Here is a 25355-nt window from a genome sequence, read left to right as displayed (position 1 = left end):
TCGGTGCATGAAAAGTACTCGTGTCGTCCAAGAGGTTAGCACTGAACTGTGACAATGTATCAGGAAACAAAGTCATTCTCACTTGAGAGTTCTGAGAGAATGTGAGTCAAGGTCAGACTTCGCTCAAATGCTGCAAACTGTTCGTTTTAAAATCATTAACCCCAAAGCGTTGCCTCTCTTACCTTGCCCTTATCCCCTATTGTCAATTCATTTTAGCTCTTATCTGGGCCAAATTCTGTTTCCTTGTATGAAGATTCAAATTTACTTTTAATGGTGTTTACCTTAGCAGTAGCATGTTTTCCTGATTTAAATGAACAAAATAATCTCCTTTATTCTTTTAGACAAAACAACATGACTGGCAGACCAAGCAGAATGTTGCTTAGGGCTCCCAAATGTTCAGAAACGGGCCTAATCCTTTTAAGTCAGTACTTGAACACTGATCAACTCCAGGTTTCAATATAAAATCTTAATCAGTCCTGTTCAACTGGATGTAGTGATTTAAAGTTTGAATAAAAAGAACTGTACTAAGAGTAATCTATATCAGATCTGAAAATCTGCAAAGCATATCATTTGTCCGTACCGCTTACATTGAGCTTCAATATGCTTTACACTTATGCTTTATATATACATACACAATCTCTCATCTTCTGCCTATGAACACAAACATGCTACTCGCTCTTGCTCACACACAAATGCAGATATATGTACAGGACAGTATATGAGCTAATGCGTTTGCATGTAGGGGCCATGGAGTGAGATGATGCAGCCTGTATAGTGCAAACAGATCTGCTTAAACATGAATGGCTGATCTCTTCTACAGGTCAATATCAACAAAGCAGAAATCTGGATGCCCATCAATGCATAATAGCATCATGAGATCATGGTAATGTTAGTATGTCTACATACAATGTCTTGACATCATGCAGCTGACTGTGGGCATTCATTTCTTTATTCCATGTAGATGTTCTGTGTTTCTAACTGTGTGTGTTTGCTCTAATTATATATGGTGTATTTCACATCCCTTGTTGGGCATATGCCATTAATCGTTTCTGAAATAAGGAAATCTGGCTAAAAGCAAATAAAAGAAAAACAGACGATGCAATACATCATGTAATTTAACATCTAGATTATAGTGATTATATCATGTAAGGATTATTCCGGACATCTAAGCGTTAAAACAAATTGAAAAGACAACCACAACTGCACACAGTTCCTGGAAGTGTTGCATACCCTAAGAGCCTATGAGGAGGAGTGGAGACAGAGAGACAGTAAAACTACCATGGAGTTGTTGTTGGTACAAGTCCCACATTCTGGACGCCAAAATGCTTTAAAACAATAGGCAAAACAGAAAGCAACCTGTCCCCGCTGCAACAAGGGACTCGTTCACCCTGATCTATGGGCGTCACATTCTTTTTTGCAATTAAGTCAACTTGGTATCAGCTGTGCGTCCACAAATTCGTGTCCATGTGCATTAACTTCAATGTGGCCAAAGTAAAGCCAGAGAAGATTGCATCGAGGCGTGCCTCAGAGCACTCTCAGACACACACACATACACACACACGCATTAAAAATGTCTCCATTGCAATGGCCTCTCCTGCTTTTCACTCAGCACCACATCATTTAAGAAAGGCCTTGATACGTTTTCAAGATCTTGCGGTTGCAGAACTATTAATTCTTGGCCATGACATTAAGTGTGTTTTTTCTTACACACTCCTCTCCCTCTCTCTCTCCATCCCTGACCTCCCTATGGTCAGACTGCTCTTGACAGCCAACTCACATTTTGGCCTCTAGTTGGTAGAGAGAAAGAGAGACAAAGAGAGAGAGGAAAGAAGAGTTAATAAAAGAGAGGGAAAAAGAAAAGAGAAAAAAGGAGTCAGGCAGAAAAAGAGAGAATGAGAGACAGAGAGAGAGAGTCAGGTCATGGACAGACAGACATAAGAGGAAGAATTGGGTGAAGGGAGCGAGAGAGGAGTCTGTCAATTCTTGAACTTTCTGCTCACTTCAATAATAGTTTTATATTTACACAGCAAAAACGCACTCTTAAATGCAGGCCACATCTCCTGTAGCTTGGAGAAACGCATCATGTTTCTCAGCCAGCAGACTACCATAAAGTTAATGGTAAAGGTGCATAAAAAGAATCTCGATTCTAACAGATTCACCCAGCAGCCCCAACCCATGAAGCTACAAAAGCATTAGTGACATTTGTAAAACTTTGTGGATCCTTGCTTGCGCCATTTCTCCTCCAAACCGTTTCCCTCTCCCTATCTGTAACAGCAGAGTGGCGTACGGCGCTCATTAAAACGCATTTATTTAAATATATTTGCTGTAGAATTAATCATTCTCTGTGTTCCCGTGCAGTTATCCCAATAATTGCTGTTTTTGTAACAATTAATAACGTTCTCTCGGCTGAGACGACACGGGAAGGGCAGAAATAGGCCTAAACGGCCTCAGATGTGGCTCGGGGAGGAGGTCGTTCTTCAAAAATATCTCACGTTGTACTTGAAGTGGTCTCACAGGCTGACTCTATGCATCTGTCTGGCCTTGATCAGTAGCGCTAAAAGCTTCCAAGGAACCGACCATGCAGTCAGACAAATTAGGTATAAAAATGTAACTTTTTCGTATGAAATTTCAGGTGAAATATAGACTTTGGAGTTAGAGGAGAAAGCACTTGGGAAAATGGAGAAAATGGCTGCCGCTGGACACGATCTGTAAAAGTCAGGTGTCATGCAGACAGCAAACGTCTTTATACTCACGCCAAATGCGTGTGGATGACTGCCAGAATTAGCAAACTAGCTGGTCATCTGAGGAAAAGGTTTTGTTAATGTAACGTAAGTAATTGTTCTAGGTATGTACTGAATAGGCCATGCAGGATATATCATTGTGGGGAATAAGCTCATAAAAGGCAAAACCTTCTGTAGCCATCTTTGCTACGGACACTAGACAGGGATAACAGAAAGTTAGCTCATTCATTATCTCTGTGGGCCTATCAATAAAAACTGTTTTTCCTTCCATCTTCTTTCTTTGTATTACTGATTTCATCCCACCAGTTTCACATTACCCCCCCCCTTTAAACCCCACCCTCTTGAGGCAGTTTAAAGTCAATGTTCTGTAACAGAATGAGGGTTGAACTGAGATACAGCTCAGAGAAAAAGAGAAATAAGAATCTAATCTATTTTAAACTCGTAGAGCTGTGTGTGTGTGCGAATGTGTTCTATCTTAGACTAGCTCTGCAACTGCATTTTCAAGGGAAAGACAAAAAAATGCATTCTCATTAAAAACATATTAGTTAACTAGTTACGTTTGCTCATTAGTGCTTAGTTGGGAAATCCATATTACAGAAGCAAATTCATATAACAGAAGCAAATCTTGTCTGAGATAAGACATGACAAGTTCAGATTACAGATTCAAATGCATGTTCTACATCAAACTGTACCATAACATCTTGACTCCTGAGTGAATCAATTGAGGTCAACCATGAATTATTTATTATGTATAACTACATAATAAAGAAACTGGCTATATGCGCACAGCTTTACAACATGTAAATTCCCTAATGTCAGAATAACAAAAACTAAAATACAGCTCCGGGCTTTTGATGACAGGGTTGTGGGTTCGTTTCTCGGCTCGACAAGCTGCCAGTGTTAGGCCCTTGAGTAAGGCCCCTTACCCTGTCTGCCCCCCGGGCGCTGCAGCAATGGCTGCCCACCGCTCCGGGTGCATGGCCCATCAGTGTTCCCTGTGTGTGTTTCACTGGTGTGTACGTGTCTGTTCACTGCATGGATGGGTGAAAGGCAGAAGCCAAATCCCATCTGTGTCACAAAAATGTCACAAATGTGTATATGGTTGTCTTTGTCTTTGTCTTTAAAAATCCAGTCAGACGTTCATTGATATCTTGGCAGTGAACTGTGTGCCCAACGCACGTACACCCCCTGCTTGTTACTCACACATAGACACGTAGCAGTGCACCGTCCCATAGCGCTGAGGTTGACTTTTAGTCTAGATTTCTAGTCTATGTCTGTAAGAGACTTGCACACCACACTCAGTTTACGTGACACAGCTGCTTAGTTTGTACGTTTACCACATTACACCACTAGGGAATAGTGTTGTACATGTAATGTACTAGTGCACACTAATAGTAACAGTTGTTAGCAGCTTGGATCACTGTCAAAGTTGTGGACAATGTACAGAATCCGAGTGGCTGTACATATGAAGATAATTTTGTGGGACTCCTTACATGTAAAGAAAGCATATCAACAGTCCATGTGAAGTAGGAATGAGGTATTTCCTGATGCAGCAAACATTTCTTGCACACTGAAAAAAACTTAGACCACTAATAAACTTCATCTCACACTGCATTACATAGAGCAGTCTTAAGCAGAGCATTTGACAATTGTGGCCAGTTGGGCTACACTGTGGGCTTGATGTCACTGCGCCTTCCCTGGCACATGTGGTTGTCAGTGTTGACGCATTAGAGTGATAGTAGTTATGGCTTTAATATATCTTTCAAAGACCTTAGCTGCAACTGTCTGGCCAGTATGGGTTCGGCAAGCATGAAATACAGGAGTTGTCCATGTGTTTCCCATAGTGAGATACCAAACAAATGTTGAGAGATAACGTTGGATTGCTTGCATGGCCCCGATTCTCTAACTATAGAATGAGGTATCTCACCACACTTCACTTCTTGCATTAAACAAAGGAAGAATGTCGTAACAGTTAGCTTAAGTGAACTATTTAGCAGAGGCGGAGCTACTGTGTCACAGGTGTCCTTAGACAGAAATGGTGCCATAGGTGTTACCATGGTTGGTTTCCATGAGACCATTTCCCCACTGTAAGTTACTTCACTGGTTTTAGAGATTATGCAATCAAGCAAAAGTTATACTAAAGTTAGGACAACATCGCTGCCACTATGGGACGGGGGTTGACAAGTTTGAATTCCGGGCAATGCCGCTTTGCCATCAGCAGTCAGAAACAGAGAGAGCACAATTGGCTGTGCCACTAGCAAAAGCAAAAGCCTGGAGTTCTAGAGTTCTGAAGTGGAGTGTCTGGAGTTAAGGGGGGGTTGGAATGTTTATGTAATAACATTCCCACAAAGTTTACATCAGATGTAATTCTGACGTAATTTGTGAAGTAATTCTTCACAAAATGTTTAAACATTGCAGTTGGATTTTTCAATAAAACATTTTGTTAGAAGCTTCACTAGCTAGCTAGTCCTCCCTTCTCCTCTAACCCTTCTACAATTTAATCATTTTAATTTTAAGGCCAGAATGAGGGAAGATTATAGACATCTAACAGCTGACAGGTTTGTGTCTCTCATAAAGGGAGGTCTCTGTATGTAGGAATGTGTGTATATGTGAGAAATTCAATCTTTGGGGGTTCAGTCTGGTTGTAAGATTTTGCACCACAACCACCACCACCACCACCACCACCACCACCACCACCACCCCCACCACCACCACCCCCACAACCAACTTGCTCACAACAAGCCAACACAGACATGATGTCACAAGTGCGTTCCCTTAATCATTACAGAAACAGCACCCACGTAAAAGAGAGGATCTGATCTGAAGACTGCAGGTGTGTCTCCCTGTTATAGTTGTGTGAGACATGGATGGTAATCCAATGTGAAGCACTGTTGTTTAACTGCTGTGCATTACAACCTCTCCTTCTCACTCAGGGTGTGTTTTATGCAGACATGGAAACCCAGCTGTTTGCCCAGAGGCCCCAGGAGATGGAAAAAGGATGTGCAAACTTACCAGATTGTCTCACACACAAAATGTGTTGATTTTAGTCTCCACTAATAAAAACCACATCCACAAAGAGGCCTGCCTATACACATTTACAAGGCAGCTGTATTTTTAAATCTACACTATACTCTGTACATTTTTAGTGTTACTTCAATTCAGTTAAAAAACATAAATGCAAATATTTATACCTTAAAACGCTCTGCTTCACATTCATGATTCAGTGAATCATGGCCAATCCAGGCACATTTTACACTTGATCTTGTTTCGATCCTTAAAAAAGAATCATTTGTTTTATAAAAGTAACCTTTAGTGTCCTCTAGATGCCATTGGCACTCACTCTCTCCAGGCAACAGTAGTGAAGAATATTCTTAGAAGATAACAAAACAGTTCATAGACTGGATTTTCTAAACTATTTTACAACAGAACATGAAAACATAACGTAATATTTGTGGTTTTAGTGCTCTGACTGTGTTTGAGACACTTTGTCTCCAAAACTTCATTTCTTTTCTGCTGTTTTTGCCAGTGCCACCTAAATCAAGTGGGGAAATACACCCTTTACTCTTTTTTATGTCCGGTTAGGGGAGATACAATCATGAAAATACTTAGTTATACTAGCAGGAGTACTGCAAGAGTTCTGCTTTTGTAAACAAGCACTGAACACTGCATTCAAAACTATGGTTAACTGACTGTTTTATCCTTAGTTTTAAGAAGTAACCTTTCTTTTTAAACATCAGGCTCTTTACTTTACTACCAAATTAGACTGTACTGGTGAACTGCTGCTCTTAGGTTATTAACCTGAATTATGTTGGATGCCACTATGACACTGCTGAAATGTTTGTGTGCTGATGAGTATGGATCTCAACAAATAGCTCAAATGTGTGGGGTTCGGCATTATTTGTAAGGAAGTACTCAGTACTCTCTTTAGACGGTGTATTTAACATGCACACAAACACATACAAATTCTTCATGCTGGCTGCATACTCATTGGCACTAGATATCAGTTATCAAATGCACGTTTGCCTCTTCATGATAATCACATTCAGTGTGCAGCAACGATGACCTCACATGCCCTAAAAAAAGCTTTTAACATTGATCATACTGATCACAGGGCTTCCACTGTTCCATAGGGAGCCATTCAAAGCCCACACTCAGTTCCACGGTCATATTTTCCACCATCACGCACATATATTTCCCACTCATACCATCCTATCTGTCATTAATCATCATTATCACCCAGCTCGGAGGGTAGTTACAGGGTGTGCTCCAAATCGCTAAGAGTCACTCGGCATTTGATTATTTTTCCTGCCCGTTCCAGAGCGCTCATTCCCCCGCATCCTGCTTCCAGTCTTCGGTCGTTTCCGAATTTTTACGACTCTGATGTTTCCGTCTTCAAACAACGACAAATAGAGAGAGAATCAATCACAGGTGAGATTTTGACACTGCCGCAAATATCGTAAATTCTACTTTATTACACAAACACACACACCCTAGAAACACAAATCAGACCAAAACACTAAGTCATGAACAGGCCCACAGGTGCAGACCTTAACTTCTAATAGGCACACCAGCAAGCATTCTATGTAAATGGATCAAGTCCAAGAACTGAAACCTCAGGGTCTTAAGAAAATATACAGCCTGTAGTGGGTGTCTCTGCAGGCCTGTTATTTATACAACAGGTGATGGATGATAAGGTGTTGCTATAGGAGACACAGCAAACTTAATAATAATAATAATAATAATTTGAAAAATAGCTTTTTTTGTTTGTTTTCATACATATAATTAACATGCTGCACTTAGAAAATCAACAAAACCCAGCATATGACCAGGGGTGCTCAAACCCTATGATTCAAAAATATAAATTGATTTATTGTTTGTTGATTGTTACTGCAGTATTTGCCAATACTGACAAGGAAGAAGGCTGTAATATGATGATGATGATTGTGATGGAGTATTATTATACTATATATATTATAAGATTTTCTATGGGGTACATGTCAGGCGACTGTGGTGGCCACATTTCAGAATCTTCCAGGACTTCTTCTGAAACCAAGTCTTGGTGGACTCGGAGGCATGGTTGGGATCATTGTCCTGTTGGAAGCTTACAGAAGACATGGGGTTTTCTCTTGAATTGAACCTTTCTTGCCCAGTGCTACAGGACACAAAGCAGGCCCAGAGTATCACTGAGCCACAGAACAGAATCCTAAAACATCTGTGGCTTATTTATTTGTTTTGAGCATATTTGAAGCTGACTTTTCTTGTGCTTTTGGGTCAATAGAGGTGAAACCTCTATTGACCCAAAAGCACAAGAAGAATGAAGGACTTCAGCATTCAGTTTGAGCTTTATTGTGCAAATTAAAACCTCAGTGCCTGCTGCCACAAAATCTCAATGCAGGTCTTTTGCAGACACTCAAGGTTTTTGTTTTGACCACCTTCCCCTTTTAGGAATCTGGTGGCAGCAAGTATTAGCTTCCACCTTCTGCTACGTTCAGGTAGCACAGCAAATGTTCCTTTAAATTTTGAACTTGCGGATTATGCCTTCAACTGTATCTCTGGGAAGTGCCTTTGCTACCTTTTTGAATAATTTTCTTTGTGCATGAAAGTGGTCTCTTGACTAACTCTTGACAACTAGTTGCATCAGGTGATTCACAAATGTGCTCAATTGAGGGATGCTATTTAGGAGGTTAAATAATTCTGAGACTGCAGTAGCCATTGGAAGTTACATTTAATGTTGAATTGGGATAAACTACTTGTTATATTAGTTGCATTAAACTATAAATTGTATTATAAATTGTTCTTGATTGCTTTTTGCAAAAAGCTGAAAGTGTGTAAATAAAGTTGGAAAGTGTCCTAATAAAATGAATTTGCTATAGGGATGAATAATTTTAATTGTAACTGTACTTAATATTACTGTTTTTAAATCTGTTTTCTCCAATGTGTCACATTAATGTATTTTATTGTGATGACTTGTCCCATCATGACATTCTTGCCAATACTTAGCTTTATTATATGCATTTTCACATATACCCACATAAAATCAACCCCAGCAATCAGTTTTTTGTACTTTGACCTGAGGTCGAAAAGGTTAAGAAAAAAATGACCTGTCACTGGCTAAGATCAACACTGGAGAAGTAGTGGAGTTGACAAAAGCGAACACTGCTTCCTCTTCCAATTGCTAAAAACAGCACTGAGGGAGCTATCCATCTAAAAGAAGAACTTCCACCCCCTAACACACACACACACCTCACAGAGACACATTTAGAGCCTGGTATGACCATTGACCTCAGGGTGAGGGTCAACCACACTTTTCAAGCTGAGGTTGATGTGTCCATTATCCTGTCAGCTCATTGGCTGAATGAATGGGAGCAAATAGAGCTTATTAGAGAGGGGTGCAAAGATACTTACAGAGGAGTGGGGGAATGTATTTTTTTTCTTTAAATTAGCTACCTCAGCTCCATCCCTGACCCCCAGAGGGATGCAGAGAAAACCTGAGTATTTATGTATGTGTGTGTGTGTCTTTGTTTAGCCAAATTCCTCAGTTTGCAATGAACCAAGTGTCCCAACTAGCAAAGCTTAGCTAAGGTGTTTTCCTTCAGGTGATTGATGAAGAGAGGAAAAGAGGAGTCGCTAACCTCATCCCTCTTTCGGTTCACCTTCTCCTCTTCTCCTCCCTGTGAGAGATGGATGGAGAGAGTGCGGAGAGACCACTCCTACGAGGTCTGTGGATGTGCCTCATAAAGAGCAGATGAGGACAGATGGACAAAACACACTGCTAACCTGTTTCAGAACTCAGAGCTTTGTGGTTTTTAGGTACAAATGCAGATAAAAGCATTTCATTATGTGACAGATGTCTTTACAGTCAAATGAAATGGTAGTTTAGCATTAGAATGACCTATATTATAAAAAATAGAATTTATATGCTGTGCAAACTTTACTAGTTTAAAAGTTACAAGACATTGTACTTATGCCCCAGTTCATATTTTGAAGCCGCCTCTTTGTTCATTTGTATTAGGTAACTATTTTGACACATTGTATTAGTGACTTACTTTGACATGGTCTGTTTGTTTATATTAGTGACTTATTTTGAGACAGTCTGTTTGTTCGTTTGTATTAGTGACTTACTTTGACATGGTCTGTTTGTTTATATTAGTGACATATTTTGAGACAATCTGTTTGTTTGTTTGTATTAGTGACTTATTTAGAGACCATCTGTTTGTTCATTTGTATAAGTGACTTATTTTGAGACAGTCTGTTTGTTTGTTTGTATTAGTGACTTACTTTGACATGGTCTGTTTGTTCGGATTAGTGACTTATTTTGAGACCATCTGTTTGTTCGGATTAGTGACTTATTTTGAGACCATCTGTTTGTTCATTTGTATTAGGTTACTATTTTGACACAGCCTGTTTGTTTATATTAGTGACTTACTTTGACATGGTCTGTTTGTTTGTATTAGTGACTTATTTTGACATGTTACGTTTATTTGTTTTTATTAGTGATTTATTTTGATATGCTCTGTTTGTTTATTTCAATATGGGCTGTTTGTAATTTAGCAGTAGTGGATTGATTACCTCTCTCATGTGCTATATTTTTTTTCTTTCATTGCATTCTGTTTTATTAATTATTAATAGATTAGTCTGTCGTTCTGAGGCTGACTTACGTGTAAATTTCTCCTTTTTTCACTCATTTAGCCCATGACCATATGAGACTCTCATGCCTCACACAAATATAACACACACCAGAGTAGTGTCACTACAGATGTTTGCAGATAGCTAATGGACATCTGTGCTGACCAACATCACACTAGGAGTGATGTGGGGAGGAGGTTCTAACAACCCATCCCTGAGTGCCAAGCCAACTGTGCTCTTTCTGACTCTGGCTGCTGATGGCAAGAAGCATGACCTGGAATTCGAACAAACAATCCTTGAATAACAGTGGCAGCAACTTTTTAAATATATCTAATTTACATCAATCAGTCATAACATTAACACCACCTGCCTAATACTGAGTAGGTCCCTCTTGTGCTGTCACAATAGATCTGACCATTCGAGGCATGGACTCCACAAGACCTTGGAAGATATCTGGCACAAAGATGTTAACAGCAAATACTTTAAGTCCTATAAGTTGTGAGGCGGGCCTCCATGGACCTTTTTGGAACTACTTTTGGTGGGTATCGATAACTGCATACTGGAAACACCCACAAGATCTGCAGACAGATGCCACTGTAGATGAAAATGATCAATGTTTTTCACTTCACTTGTCATTAGTATTAATGTTATGGCTGATCAGTGCATATCTCATATTGGTATACCACATTACGAATAGATATAATAATAGAATAAATTAGAGTTTATTTTATTTAAGCTAATTAAGTGCAGTTAGCATCTAACCAGAAGTAGCAAACAAGTGGAAAATGTGTCATAATGATGTAGAATGTATACAGTGCATGAATGAAACAAAAGGCATAAGGCAGAATTAAGTAGAAAAAAATGAATGCAACAGATCAGTTAGAGCAACACACATATATATATATATATATATATATATATATATATATATATATACACACACACACACAGGCAAGTATAAAATATAATCACAGCATGGATTTTTTTACATGCAGATGTAATGTACAGAGGTGCACACACTGTGAGACAATCCGTATTTACCCATTAGTGTGTGCAAGTGTGTGCTCGCATGGGCTTAAAGTAACCTGGGGAAATTGCTACCACATGTCAACAGCATAAGTGATGCATAGTGGACCCCCTTCATTTACTAAAGCCCCTTGGGCAAAGAAAAATAAAGAAGAGTCAGGGAGAAGGGGGAGGGAAGAAAAAGAGCAAGAGACTATGACGACATTATGCCTAAAAACGAGCCGGACGAGGGAAGAGAAGAGAACACCTCAAGGTACATCAGTTGCATTTAGTAAAGCTTTTTTTTTTTAAATGTGGTTGTTTGATTTCTTATGATGTAACAAATGCCCACCAAGTTCTCCCTTTGAAATAGGAGGGTGTACTCCAGGCTGCTGAGGCACCAAGTCGTAGTCTTAACATTGCACAGAAATTAAACTTGAGCCTTGAAATCACTGGGATTTAAAATGAAATACATACACACATAGATACACACTTCTTATGGGGAAGACAAAACATCTGCAAAGCAAAAAGGATTTTTTCCATGAAAATTCTCCTGAAACCTATTAAAGCAGTAGCTTGGCAGAAAATCTAAGTTTTCCCCTTACTCCAATAGTAGTCAATCATCTGATGTCCATGGTATGCTTCTTAAGTTTTGCACTGGAGCTATTAGGCTAATGTACCCAATAAATAATGAAAGTTTACACTCCACCAATTAGTAATGTGCAACGTGAAGGCCTAAATCATCTGTGTACAGTTGTACAGAAATCTCAATTAAACTTGCTTATACAGTTTCTAAAAACCTGTGGTTGCTTTAACCTAAAAGTAAGAAACAAAAAAAGACTGAATGCAGGTGTCATATTATTTCTAGTGATGGTTGTTTAACGTAGAATGAATGTCTACTTAACAGTTTATCTCAGGCTCCTTCTAAGTGTGCAATAAAACTGTAATCAATGCCATCTTAACATCTTAATAAACAAGCCATGCTTGCCATGTTTAACTACATTATGAGATAAATGAGATTAAGCGACACATGAACTGTGTTTGCCCTTCTGGAGCCTTCATACTTGAAATCTTAGTCTTGGAATACAGGTTTAGAAAAAAGTGAACTGGCTCATACTGCAATGCAAGACTTAGTCCACAGTGAGTGTGTATATGCATGGTTGAATAAGCAAAATGGGGTTTGCACATCAATGTGAATGGTTGTGTGTGTGTGTGTGTGTGTGTGTGTGTGTGTGTGTGTGTGTGTGTGCGCGCGTCTGTGTAAACCATTAAATATCTCATCATTGCCTTTCTCTCCCCTAAGTTACTGCTTTTTATTACTTTTCCACATGGACACTCTGCTGCTTCCAAAACATGGAGGCTCTTTTCTTTGGACGGTGCGTGTGTTTGCGCTGGGCCACGCCGATCCCTTCGCTGACTGCTCCATCTGACCTGTTATCGAGCCGACCACAGAACCACTGAACACAGAACCCAACTACACGCTAAGGGGAAACCAGGACAGAGCCCATCAGCAGTCAAGATGCTAACTGTAGGAGCACCAAGAGTATGTGTTCATCTGTGTGTTTGTCCTCACAAATACACAAGTCTATTCATTAAGAAGAATAAATAATTTAAGCTTAGATGGATCCTAGTGAGATGTAGTTTTGTTTATTTTTATAGATATAGCCATGGACTGTCTGAATTTTGGAACCCATGGACATCACCAAATGCTGAGTTTAGATCTGTTTAGATATGTTGCCAGGCCTTCTGTTGCTTGAGTGTGGGTCTTTCAGCAGTCACTTTTGCTTTCAGTAAGTGAAAAGTATGCTTAATTCGCTTGAGGTCAGGTAACTTACTTACTCCGCCATAAAACAACAATCCAGTTATTTTCTTTAATTGTAGAAGCACAGCACCAGTTTGGTCTACGAGAAGCGCCGAACTTCGGTTATCTGACCGCTGTGAGTCCCTACTAGTACCTACTTTTACCTTTATGTTTATAAATAATTAAACATTTTTAGAACATGATGTGTGTATAGGGTGGCCGACCCCTTAACCCCTAGCATTCCCAACTATTTACACCTCCCCCAACGCCCTACCAATGTGACGTTCTCCATCATTACTATCATTTGCATTTGAATGGTTTAGCTGAAACTAATTCACACGATGACTAGCCTACCATGACAATCTACCATCGCAGCTAAAGCTAATTCAAAGTAGAAAAGGTAGCACAGTTTGTAAATGAACTTGTTTTGGAGGGAAGTCAATTCAATTACACATATTTATGGCAATTTCATTGTTTTAAAATCAGAAAACAAAAGACAAAAAAAAAACACTAAACATAAAAAAATTTCATAAATATTTTTTTGGCACAAAAAAAGCACAAAATAAATCAAACACTGCTAAGGCTACAAAGACTACAAAAATCTGTCAGCAAAAATCTACCAAAATAATGTCTTTCATTTTTCACTTGCCACACTATAGCCTATCAAAATGACAGAAAAACAGTTGTTTTTGACTTCACCGATCAGTAGTATTAATGTTATGTTAATGTTATGTTATATAAATTTTATTTAAACCAATTTAGGCCAATTAAATGCAGTTAGCATCTAACCAGTAGTAGCAAACAAGTGGAAAATGTATCATAATGATGTAGAATGTATACGGTGCATGAATGAAATGGTGCAAAAGACAGAATTAAATAGAAAAAATAATGCAACAGATTAATTATATATTGAATGATATTTATGTTCATTAATAATGAATAATTACAGCCTCTTTTACTCCGCCAAAGAATCCTACATTAACAGATTAAACGTATTAAAATATGAAACATTATAATACAATATATATTTCATATGTATAATTTATGAAACCAATATATAAATGTATATTGTAGCTAGCTAATAATGTATCTACATTATGCCTTATTCCAACACTAATAATAATTCTAAGATGTGAGTGTAAGCTAGTTGGCTATTTTGTAATCTTTGAGTGTATACAGTTGACAATGTTTGAGCAAGTAGCTGCACTGCACACATATCCACAGAGTAACACAGCAATGCTATCCTGACATCAGTGTCCGCAGTGACACCAGTTACTGACCGCAAACCAGTCAGACTGAATCAGTGGCAAACCACATAGAAACTGTTGATGTCATTTTAACAATGTGTATACAAAGTGGCTCTGTGAGTAAAAGTGTGTGCTGATCTAAATGTTGGAAAATGATTAGCTGCAGTGTATAACACATGTATTATACAATATGCTTTTTAATATCTACAAAGCCTAGGGATCACTAGATAGTTATCCGAACAAAGATATAGAATACATGTTCCATTTCCCTTTCCAAATAGCACATTGTCACTCTGTCTTAATTTAGAGTGTGTAAGAATGGCCCGCTGAGTAGAAAAAAGTGTGTAAATGGTGCAGGTGGCTGTGAAGAAGCATTTATCTAAGCAGATGAACTACTTTACTATCTTATTAAAATTGCATAGTAATTAGCACACGGTGCTACAGATATTTCCTTTGGAGAACTGATATGTAAAAAAAAAAGTTCTAAAAAATAAAATAGACAAAAAAGGCTGAAAAAATAATGCTTGCATAAGTATTCAGGCTAGTATTGAGTAGAACCACATTTTACTGGCAGAAACGTAACTTAGCCAACAGCTTTAATTCAAAACTAAACTCAAATTTACTTTGTTTTGTCAAAATTACTGAAAACAAATGTAGAAAATTCATTCAAATGTCAATTTATTTAAAACTATCACTGTAGCCACTCCTAGCTTGACCCCAGTACGTCCAACATGGGAGCAAATAAACAATAAATCTTCTTCAGATGCCATAACATAAAAAATCAAGTATTATAAAAAGCTGTCGATACTATATCCTATATTACCTTAAGCGGAAAACCAAGCATTGATTTTGCATCTCATTATGCTTTAATAAGCACTGCAAACTGTTTTCAGAACATGCCAATCCATACACCAGACTAAAAGACTGTGCCACTAATGACCAATTTAGTTTTTTATTATTATTATTTTTAAGAAAGGAACCATATGTGAGTGAGTGTGTTGTGGAGTAGCCATGTGGAACAGTATATGCCCAGAGTAAAAAGACTCCAAAAACAGCATTTAGTGGTCAGAACCAGGAAAGCAAATTAACATTTAAGTAACCGGATAGTCATTTGACATGGATCATCCCTACAGTTCTATTTATTTAGTTCTGTACAGAGTACTCTCAAAGTGTTCCTTTGCATTTGTTTCCTTCCATAAACATGCCTGACAATATTTTAAACAATAGTAATGAGGCTACACATCAAGGGCACAGAAAGTTGTTACAGTTACCCGCAGGCGTCTTTGACCACAGTCTTCCAATAAAAAAGCCACCACAATGCAACGCGCAGTGGGAACATCAGTGAACTGTCCATTGCAGAAAACTGAAAAACTGAAGAGACATTTTTCTCAATAAAAAATACTTAGGGTTGACAAAGTTGATGCATTAGGGAGCAGGTATGCATACAATTTGCCATTTGCCACTGACATGAGATAACTGGGCCACTAATGATAACCAACAGACTGACAGCATTTTAAAATAAGCATTTTAAAATCATAATCCATATGTAAGTGCAGAGAAAAAAACAGGATAGAAACTAGCAGCTAATGCTACTACTAAGCTACATAAAGGCCTGATATGATAGTTTGAAAAAAGTAATGACCGGTAACTCATATCCAAAGTAGACCTGTGTAAGTAAAACATTTCTCAAATATTTTTCAGATGTGCTTATTGTGTTTGTTCCCATTTCAATTTCAGAGTAAAAGGACTTAACTGATGTGTAAGATCTGAGACATGGTTTAACCAATGTCTGGTGTGATAAATGTCATATTTATGTTAATAGAGAAATTTGAAATGTGGAATGAATCAGTTCCCCCACCATGTAAAAAAGCAAAATGACCAGAATATTAAGATTTTAGAACACCAGTATCTTGCTATGGTTTGCATGAAATAAATAAATCAATTATTAATGGTTTTATTGTTGATAGCTTTAATCTGTTTTTACTGACACTGGGCTAAAACAAAAAAATATATACACCATGAATCCAAAATCAGATAAATAAAAAAGTCCAAATAATGTGAATGTAAAGCATTAATGACTGTGAATTCTCTGAAAAAAATGACCTCCTTTCCCAGTATCACACCAGTAAGTGTGATCAGATACAGAAAGAAATGTGCAAATAATATAATGCACTGCTTGTGTTACACAATTCTTATACCCTGTCCTGCAATTCTTGTCATCCCCATCCATCTCTGACCAATTTTGCCTTTGGCATATTACAGGAGAGCAGAGCACTAGTCAAAAAGAGTTAAGATGTTTGAAGAAGGACAGTCCAATGCTGTTGGTCAGGTAGGACAGCTACTGTATTTCCCCAATTAAATCCCTATTAAACATGCATTAAATTTCTAATTGGACATCTGAGATGTGGATTTTGTTTCATGTTGCACTACACCTGAGAGAGAGAGAGAGAGAGAGAGAGAGAGAGACATCCTCATGCAATTATAGGGTTAAATTACAGCTGGTGCTGCACAAAACTATGTGGACATACACTGCAGTTACACCACATTTTCTACACAATAGAACTAAATAAACATTACAATCCACGTGAAGCTGTTAAAGAGCTTCAACGTTTGGGGGGAAAATGATTACATCTGTCAGATGCATGAATGTCAGCAATTTATTAGGACAGTCAGAGAGTGCTTGCCAAAAATATGAGTGATTGGTCAGCATGTTCACAGCATACTCTATTTCACCGATCTGTCAGAGCAGTCATTTGCTGAGCAGCACTGTTATGACTGGTTTCAAACAATTACTTTTTTTCCAACAAGGCCACTAAAAGTCACACAAGTGTGTTATTGAGTTTGCTTGAAACCAGCTAAGAAACATTAACACAACTGCTGGCCGCTCTGCTACTGGCAACTGTCACTGCTGCTGAAAAGCAGTGAAGCTCACTCCACGAACCCTAAAAGAGTAAAAGTGCTGTTTGGCCTAGCAGACTATCGCAATGTTAAACAACAACAATGTCAACGTTGCTTCTATTTTCAACCTCTTCCACAAAACTACCAGTAACACACAGGCAAGTCCTGTTGATGGTAGCTCTCTCTCTTGGTTACAACCAAGCCCTGCAGGTTGAACTGAAAATTCTACAAAAAGCCAGGCTAGAGTGTCTGCAGGAATCTTCAAGTTAAATGTAATACTTTAAAGCCACTCCAAATGTAATTTAAGACCAAATACAGGTATACGATATGCTGCACTGCACAGAAAGTTAGCATAAAGCATTCTGTGAAACACCTCCAGTTTTGATAAGGATGCAAAGCACAGAAGCTCACTTTTGTAGTTTACTATTTTATGTTAAAACTGCATCTGCACACAAACACATTGAAGATCAGCAAACACATTTACTTAAATTGATATGTGTGTTTGCTTTTTCAAAACTTTTTTTTGATGATCAGTTATAATTGCATATAGGAAAAGAACAGAGCATGATCATATTGAAGGAGATAATATGAGCATGTGCCAAGGACACACTGATAAGAATTTGAAGCAGTAAGGCTGTATCACTAACAAAGTTGCTAAAGCTTATTGCTAAAACTTCTCAAACTGTTGTCCGCTAGAACCAAAAAAGAATGAAAATATATTTAATATAATCAAGACCTGTGGGCACTCTACATTTTACACCCTTACTCTACAAAATAAGGCTGTAACAGTTTGTATATTCATCCCAAACCATCATGGTACAAATGTCACAGTGCATGCAGTCGTACAGAGAATGTGCGGCATGCATTCCAACATACACATTAGCAGGCCTGCGCCAAGAGCTTGAGGTATGTGCCTACATAAATGCAATGATAGGCATATCTTAAGTTGACCAGTGTCAAAATACAAATAAATATATACATACACATAAACATATAATAAAAATAAAAACACTCATAGTTATAAGAATTTGCTTTTGTCCTGTTGTACTGAACTCCAAACCATCTATACCATCTATATCATTAAAATAAACATTCCTTTCAATTTACAATTTAGCAAGTTACTGGACCAAATTTACAATATCATGATAAGAGGGTATGTTGCACCATGGTCCTGGATGAACATAATTACTCCACTGTGTAATGTATATAGATGAAACGGCCATTAAAGCCTCTTGACTTGAAGATTCTTTCCTTCCTTCTCTTGACAAGACAAAAATGTATGATGAACAGACCAATAGAAATGGTCCAAAATTTCTAGGAATATAATAATTCGTTGCAGAATCCACTGCAATACATTAGCCCCCAAAAGTCTCTACAGAAATATTAAAATATCCCCCCTTTCTCCCCTCGACTTCCAAGTCTGAAATGACTCATTCCTTTTACTATAAGGTATTTGCTAGCCTTTCCTCTTGACCACACACAAAAATCGTTGCACATGTATACACAATTAAGGGTCTAATTCTGGCCCAAATTGCTTCCTGTAATGGAGGAGTGGACATGGTTATGGCTCGAGTTCTCCATTTTCCCATCCAACAAAGAGATCTAAAGTGAAAGTTCCAAGTTTCAAAAAAATCAGAGAGGCCTCCCTGAGCTCAGCCTGACCGATAAAACCGTTGAATGACAAAAAGGCCAGATGAAAGAGTAGACATGAAAACCCTACAACTCTCCCACGATTCCATTTCAAGTAATGGCAATTGAGGGCAACAAGACAGCATACAAGTGTAAAACTAGTTCTATTCATTTGAAGGGTAATGTGAACTTTAAAAATGTGGGTACTTTAATAATAAAAAAGCAACTGTCTAGATCAGGGGGTTCCAAACTTTGTTTAAAAAAATATTTTTATTTCTTTTTAGAACATTACACTGTACTATTGTGTGAAAACTAAATGAATAATATAGTATTATAAATATAATTATATAATAATAGAAGTAGTACAAAAACATTATCTCATTAAGTAAGGGGTGAAGTAAGGCTATCATTCTGAATACACCTAACAACACTGTTGTATGTCTTTACAGAGTGATCACTAGAAGGGGTAGGCGGAAAAATTCATTGATATACTTTCGTAATTCATTTGTTGATCAACTCAGTTCCCAGATCATTCCACTCAGGAGAGCATTACAAATGATGCACCAAGGTAGTCAGGTTGCAATTACTAAATTCCACCAGGGAGGTCACCAAATCTACAAACTTACATTACTGAAAGTGCTTCTCCCACAAAAAAACACAAAGAAACTACAGAAACTGACCTCTGTCTGCAGGATACTGGCTCTTTGCTCCTTCGCTGTCAGGGATTCCTTCAAGACTTCAATGTGCTGCTTGCAGTCGGAGTTCTGATTATTCAGAGTCTCCAGTTTAGTCTGTAGCGCCAACATCTCAGACTCCTTTTTTGATAACTCCTGTTTAAGTTGATCAATCTGAGAGAGAGAGAGAGATAAATGGGTGTTGAGTGGCAAACTGCTTGATATTTGTTAGCAAAATTAAACATATTACACTGTGATTACCAAAAGGCTGCAAAGAACAAACAAACAATGCATATCACCCTCACCAGCAATGAGCTGCCTGAGGAGACCAAAATGCTCACCAAACTTTATAACCACTGTTATAGATTCAAATATCTGGCAGATCACTCAGAGATGTGGAGACACAAACAAAAGTATCTACATATAGCATCAAGCATCTCTTCTTTTTTGTTTTGCTGGATTGGAATGATCTCCCAATACTGCCAAAAATTTGATTTTTTGAATTTTGGTGCAGACTTAAGGCAACATCATGACTTAGCACACTGCTGTGACAGTCATGTTGATAAGAACAGGAGGAACAAAGAAAAAGAAATATAGATTAGAAGAGAAGAGGAAAGAGATGAGAAGAGACTAGAAGAGAAGAGGCGGACGGAGTAGGTACTTTTGTTTGGTCTGATATCTTCTGTTGCTGAGGAAGCAGGTATGTTTGGTCAAGTGAGCGAGAGGTCACTCGTGGACTTGGTGACCTAAACTTTTCCTAAAAACACAAAGAGGAAAAACAAGTAACTCTAAATGAATACTTTGATTGTTTAGATAAGAAAACTCTAAATGTGTCCACAAGCCAACCAGATTCAGGCTGTGAGAGTTTTATAGGAAAAACTCCAACAAGCAAGGTCATAATTCAAAGATAAACACTCAGAATTTACTTCAAAAAGATAAACTGTCATTTTATATTCATTGTTATATTCATGTAAAATAACATGTTTCAATTGTTTTATTTAGCTCAAATGATTAGAATATTTAATTATAAGTTTAAGTAAATTACTATTCAGTACTATAACAGTATAAATACCATGCATCTCTCAGTCTAGTTCAGCACATGCAACCACAATTGTGAGGAATACCACTGAATTGACAGTTGTCCAGAAGACGATCATCAACACAGGTCATTGCTGAAAAGACTGGCTGTTTATGGGGAATAAATGTAAAATAAATTTGAAAATGGTCATAAGCAACAGGGATGACTGCAACCTAGAAAGGATAGTCAAGAAAAGTCCATTCCAGAACTTGCAGTGAGACTGGTGTCAGTGCATCAATATTTATCAGGCACGTCTCTAGGAAAGGGGCTACAACTGCTTAGTCCATAATATCAAGCCAGTTTTGAACCAGTGAGTCTGAAGGCACAGAATCCAAGGTGTCTTGACGTGTGAGGTCAGCCAACTCTCTGGACCTACATAATCTATGGAGTAATGTCAAGAGGAAGATGAGAAACACCCGACCCAGGAACACAGACAAGCTAAAGGTAACCTGAGCTTTCATAACATCTCAGAAGTGCCACAAGCTGATTGGCAAATTGTGCAGTAATTTGTGGGAAAGGAGTCCCAACCAAGAATTGATGGTATAAATGCACATACTTGTCAGAAGTTGGACATTTCCGTATTGCACGTCCTTTTCTGTTTGATCTTATGGAAAAAAAAAAAAAACGTATTGTTATATCTGAATCTAACTCCTGCCTTTTTACCCAGAGTTGTCTGCCACAATGATTTTTCTATTTTTTTCCAGAAACAATCCTTTCCCGCACAAAGAGGCAGAAAAACACAAACAAGATGTTTCGCTTGCTTTTTCTCCACGTTTTCTTTCTTTCCTGGTGTGGCATGTTGGGAGTGTGTGTTTCAGATAGGGGTCAGGAGTGCGTGTGATGGCTCGTGAAGGATTATGGCACCCCAAGCTGGTCCTCATCAAAAGGCCATTGTGAACAGACACATAGAGGCCATAGAGAGGCGACTGGCCGAGCAGGAAACGGCCGAAACTCAACCTGCCACCCTTATCTGCTCCTGGGCCTTTGATTTCCCACAATTCATCAGTGCCCTGGCCCCTAGCGCTGAAAGGCGAGGGCCCCCAAACGATGGGACGGATGAAGGAGTGACACATATGATTTAGGCTGATGGCCATGCGTGAATGAGTGTGTGAGGATGTTCCAAGTATAAGACTTGCTGCATATTGAGTGTAGAGGAGGAAAGAGGTAGAAGGACAATGGAAGGATTTCTAGGGAGTGTGCCCTGGTTCTTGGTGCACTGTATTTGCTCATTGGTATAGTAGTATATTATTCCTTTCAATCGAAACAAAAGACATAAATGAAGCCTATATTCTACTTAAAACAGCTACTTTTAGTGTTTCTAAAAAAAATGGCAGCTATCTAAGCATTGGTCCCATCATTGGGAGCTCCCGTAATGCCACAGCCATCCATGGCCGGGAGCACAACAGAGAATAAGAGAGTTCTCTCTGGGTGGGTAGGATCTCTCACCATGATGCTAGCCAGTGCAGGTGTCTGTTAGCATTTTCCAAGCGTGTGCAGCTGTTTAATGATGTGGTGTTAGCGATAGTTTGAAAAAGGCAAGCTTCATGTAACACAGAGGAAGCACATGCTAGCCTTCACATGCTAGGAGAACGGTACTTGGGAATGACTAAATTAAGAAGAAAAGACCTAATATAAAAGGTACAATTAATTAGAGGTTTCTCTAGAACAACACATCCAATCTAATAACCATTAATGTCATTTTATGAATGTGAATGATGTCACATGTTGTTTTTATCCAACCAAACCCATCTTAAATAGTTCCCAAAAGCATTTAAAAATTCTTATGAAACTCCAGTCCTAAATTAATAAATCATTAACACTTTCAGGCTAATGTAACTTAATCCTCCACTCTAGAAGGGTCAATTCTCCAGTACTAAAGCTTGCCACAGAAGACGTTCAGTCATCTGACACTGCTGTGGTAAGGCAACACCAGCTTTGTATGCTGCATCTACATGTTCTTCCCTAAGACTGTCTGTCCATCCATTCATTCATTCATCCATCTTTCAATTTACTCATAAACACAGCCGGCCTCCAGCACCCCATTTATCCCCTGAACAGAATCCATTTTTATCTGATCTTTCATATCTTTGCCAATGTATTTCTTCAGTCCTTTGTCCACTCTCATTGTCCAACCGTTCCTTCTTTAAGTTATTTAATCCACACATTTACCATCTATAGCTACATCGATCAAACAGCTCCTTCTGTCCAGTCCATAAAAAAAAACACATGTAACCATCTTGATTGATGTTTGCAGCTGGTCTTGGGTGTATGGTATTCTCTAACCTTGTTCTTCATAAACTTGGAGTGGCTTTTGTAGACTTCCATCTGCTTGAGTTCCTCATCTCTGTCGTCCGTGTTCAGCAGGCCATTGGTCTTTAGCATCTGGATTTCGTCCTCAAGGTCGCGAATGTTTCGCTCCAGCGAGGCAATTTTTGTATCCTGCACGGAATACGTGCGCATGTGCATCAGAGGCACAAATTAAGCGATCAAGACTCAAAACGCTGTGAGAACCAGAGGATCTCAACTGAAGCAACAGTTAGAAAGGGTGACCAAGTTTGAAGCATGCAGAGATTAGCCAGAAAAAAAGTAATGGACACAAAGTGACAAGACAGGCAGCAAATGAAGATGTACGGAGGAGGACTGAGCCTCAGAACAATGAAGACAATGACATCTGAAATAGAATTTCAGATAATAAAGAAAGGAAAAAAAGAGAAATGTAAATCAGTCAACGCATCTACCATTTTTTAAAGAAATGTTTTAGTATCTAAGCTAATCTGTCCATCTGTAATCTGTATTTTTGTTTGGTTACAAAAACTGCTGATGTAAATACTAACTGGCATCTAAGTGTGTTTTCTTTTCTTTTCTTAGAGAAACTCGTCAAAATGTATTGTTAGTGGCCATCAGTCATATGATCTGATCCAACAAATACTAGACTAGACTAGGGTTTCTTGCACAAACAGAACTATACTTGAAGTTAAACTCAAAACCCTTAAAATCACTGATTATGGCAAAACATCCACTTTGCTTAAACTGGAGTAAGATTAACACATTGGGACATGAACCATAAACACTATGGCTTAGTGCTAACCATGGGGGGCATTTTTTAATACCCAGCCTTAGTAACGACATTTCAATGATTCCTTGTGTATTCATGACAGCTTCGACTGACAAATACACCCTGTGAGCTTTCTCAGATGATCAAACTATTAAGAAAACTACAACAGCAAATGAGAAAGAATAAGACTTAATTTTAGAAAAAAATAGAAAAACACATTATTTGTTCCCTAGAAAGCTGCACTTCTAGATGAGTGTGTTACAAACACCAATCAGTCAGTTCACTACTACATTATGTTTCATTTTTTTCTTTAAAATTCTTTAAAAAAAGCCAATATAAAGTAACCCACTACATACTGAACGAACTCTCGATTACGGACTGTAGAGGCGACCTCTTAACCAGTACAAAAGCTCTGTTAATGTGCGGTACATCTAACTTTGGCACTGGAAGCTGTATTTTAGCCTAAGCTAGCTAGCTCTCACTGGGAGTTTTTACATGCTCCAAAATAGTGCTATATTAAAGCCACCAAAAGAGTAATGTAAATAAATTTTACATTAAAGGAGTGTGACTTCTGTGACTTATACACACAGCTAAATGAAATAATACAATTGAAAAAAACGTTACTTTACTAGTACAAAAGGAATCCGGAGGAGTCTGAATCTCGATAAATATTTGTTTGATTACTGTTAGAATGTACAGCACGTTTCTAAAAGAATATGGGATAGTGAGCAAAAGCATGTTCACTTGGACCCAACTGCAAACAAACGAATACATCAATAAATGAACAAATAATGCAGGAAAAGTAGTTAGTTCAGTGGCATTACCTAGATGAATTTAAAATGGCATTGGCTGATTGTGGGAAATGAAGGGACTGCAGTAATAAGCCTACAGTACAGGAACATTAAACACAAATATAATATAATATGAAGATTCAGAGCAAAGGCATGACTGATATATTAATATACACATGTATATTAATGCTATTGAGTTTTGTAGAATAGAAGAAGGCTGTTTTCAAATCAGCATGTTTACTATACCTGCCAAATAACATCAGGGTCAAAACAGAATGGAGGCGATGTGTTCTGGAACAAATTACACAATACACATTTCAGCACGTTCACACAGCGTACACAAACTCAGGGAACACACACACAAAAAAAAAAATGTGCAAAAAAACACCAACAAACTGACAACACATAACTGACAACACATTAAGGAATAATTTAGCATAGACAGACATAAGCAGGCAGATGTGTGTGCATGCCACATATATACATAATACAATTCTACATTTAATATGTCCAACTGCATATGTCCTTGCATATGGACAGATGAACCACATATCGATAAAAGAAACATATCAATAGAAACTGACCAATTTTAGACTATCGGGTCTGTCTAAACACTGGCCCGATTTTTGGAAGATCATAAATTCAAGCAACAGCCATCTGTGGCTGGGGGTTCCACACAACTTAACTGGCCTCTCTCTCTCTGAGTGAGTAGGATGGTCAAAAGAACAAGTAAGTTTTCCTAGTAAGAACATAATTTATATGTTCAACATAATCTATGTAAATCAATGCAGTTTAAGGGTTAAACAGGTA

At 38.2% G+C, this 25355-nt stretch overlaps 1 protein-coding gene across 14 annotated transcripts in view; it reads right to left on the bottom strand.

Moving 5' to 3' along the window:
• Window positions 1-25355, bottom strand: part of LOC140557578 (ERC protein 2) — a 247306-nt gene that overhangs the window by 183430 nt on the left and 38521 nt on the right. For 7 of the 14 annotated variants that reach the window (XM_072682120.1, XM_072682123.1, XM_072682127.1 and 4 more), the window contains 3 exons: window positions 22983-23138; window positions 20283-20378; window positions 19628-19795 (listed from right to left, as the gene is read on the bottom strand). In XM_072682120.1, coding sequence (XP_072538221.1) covers window positions 19628-19795; window positions 20283-20378; window positions 22983-23138 — 420 coding nt within the window. The remainder of the gene's footprint in view (window positions 1-19627; window positions 19796-20282; window positions 20379-22982; window positions 23139-25355) is intronic. The other 7 variants (XM_072682126.1, XM_072682132.1, XM_072682128.1 and 4 more) reach the window with 3 other exon arrangements.

The sequence above is a fragment of the Salminus brasiliensis genome, chromosome 6 (assembly GCF_030463535.1).
Source record: "Salminus brasiliensis chromosome 6, fSalBra1.hap2, whole genome shotgun sequence".
In the NCBI taxonomy this organism is placed as follows: Eukaryota; Metazoa; Chordata; class Actinopteri; order Characiformes; family Bryconidae; genus Salminus; species Salminus brasiliensis.
This window is presented reverse-complemented; position numbering and strand designations above follow the sequence as displayed.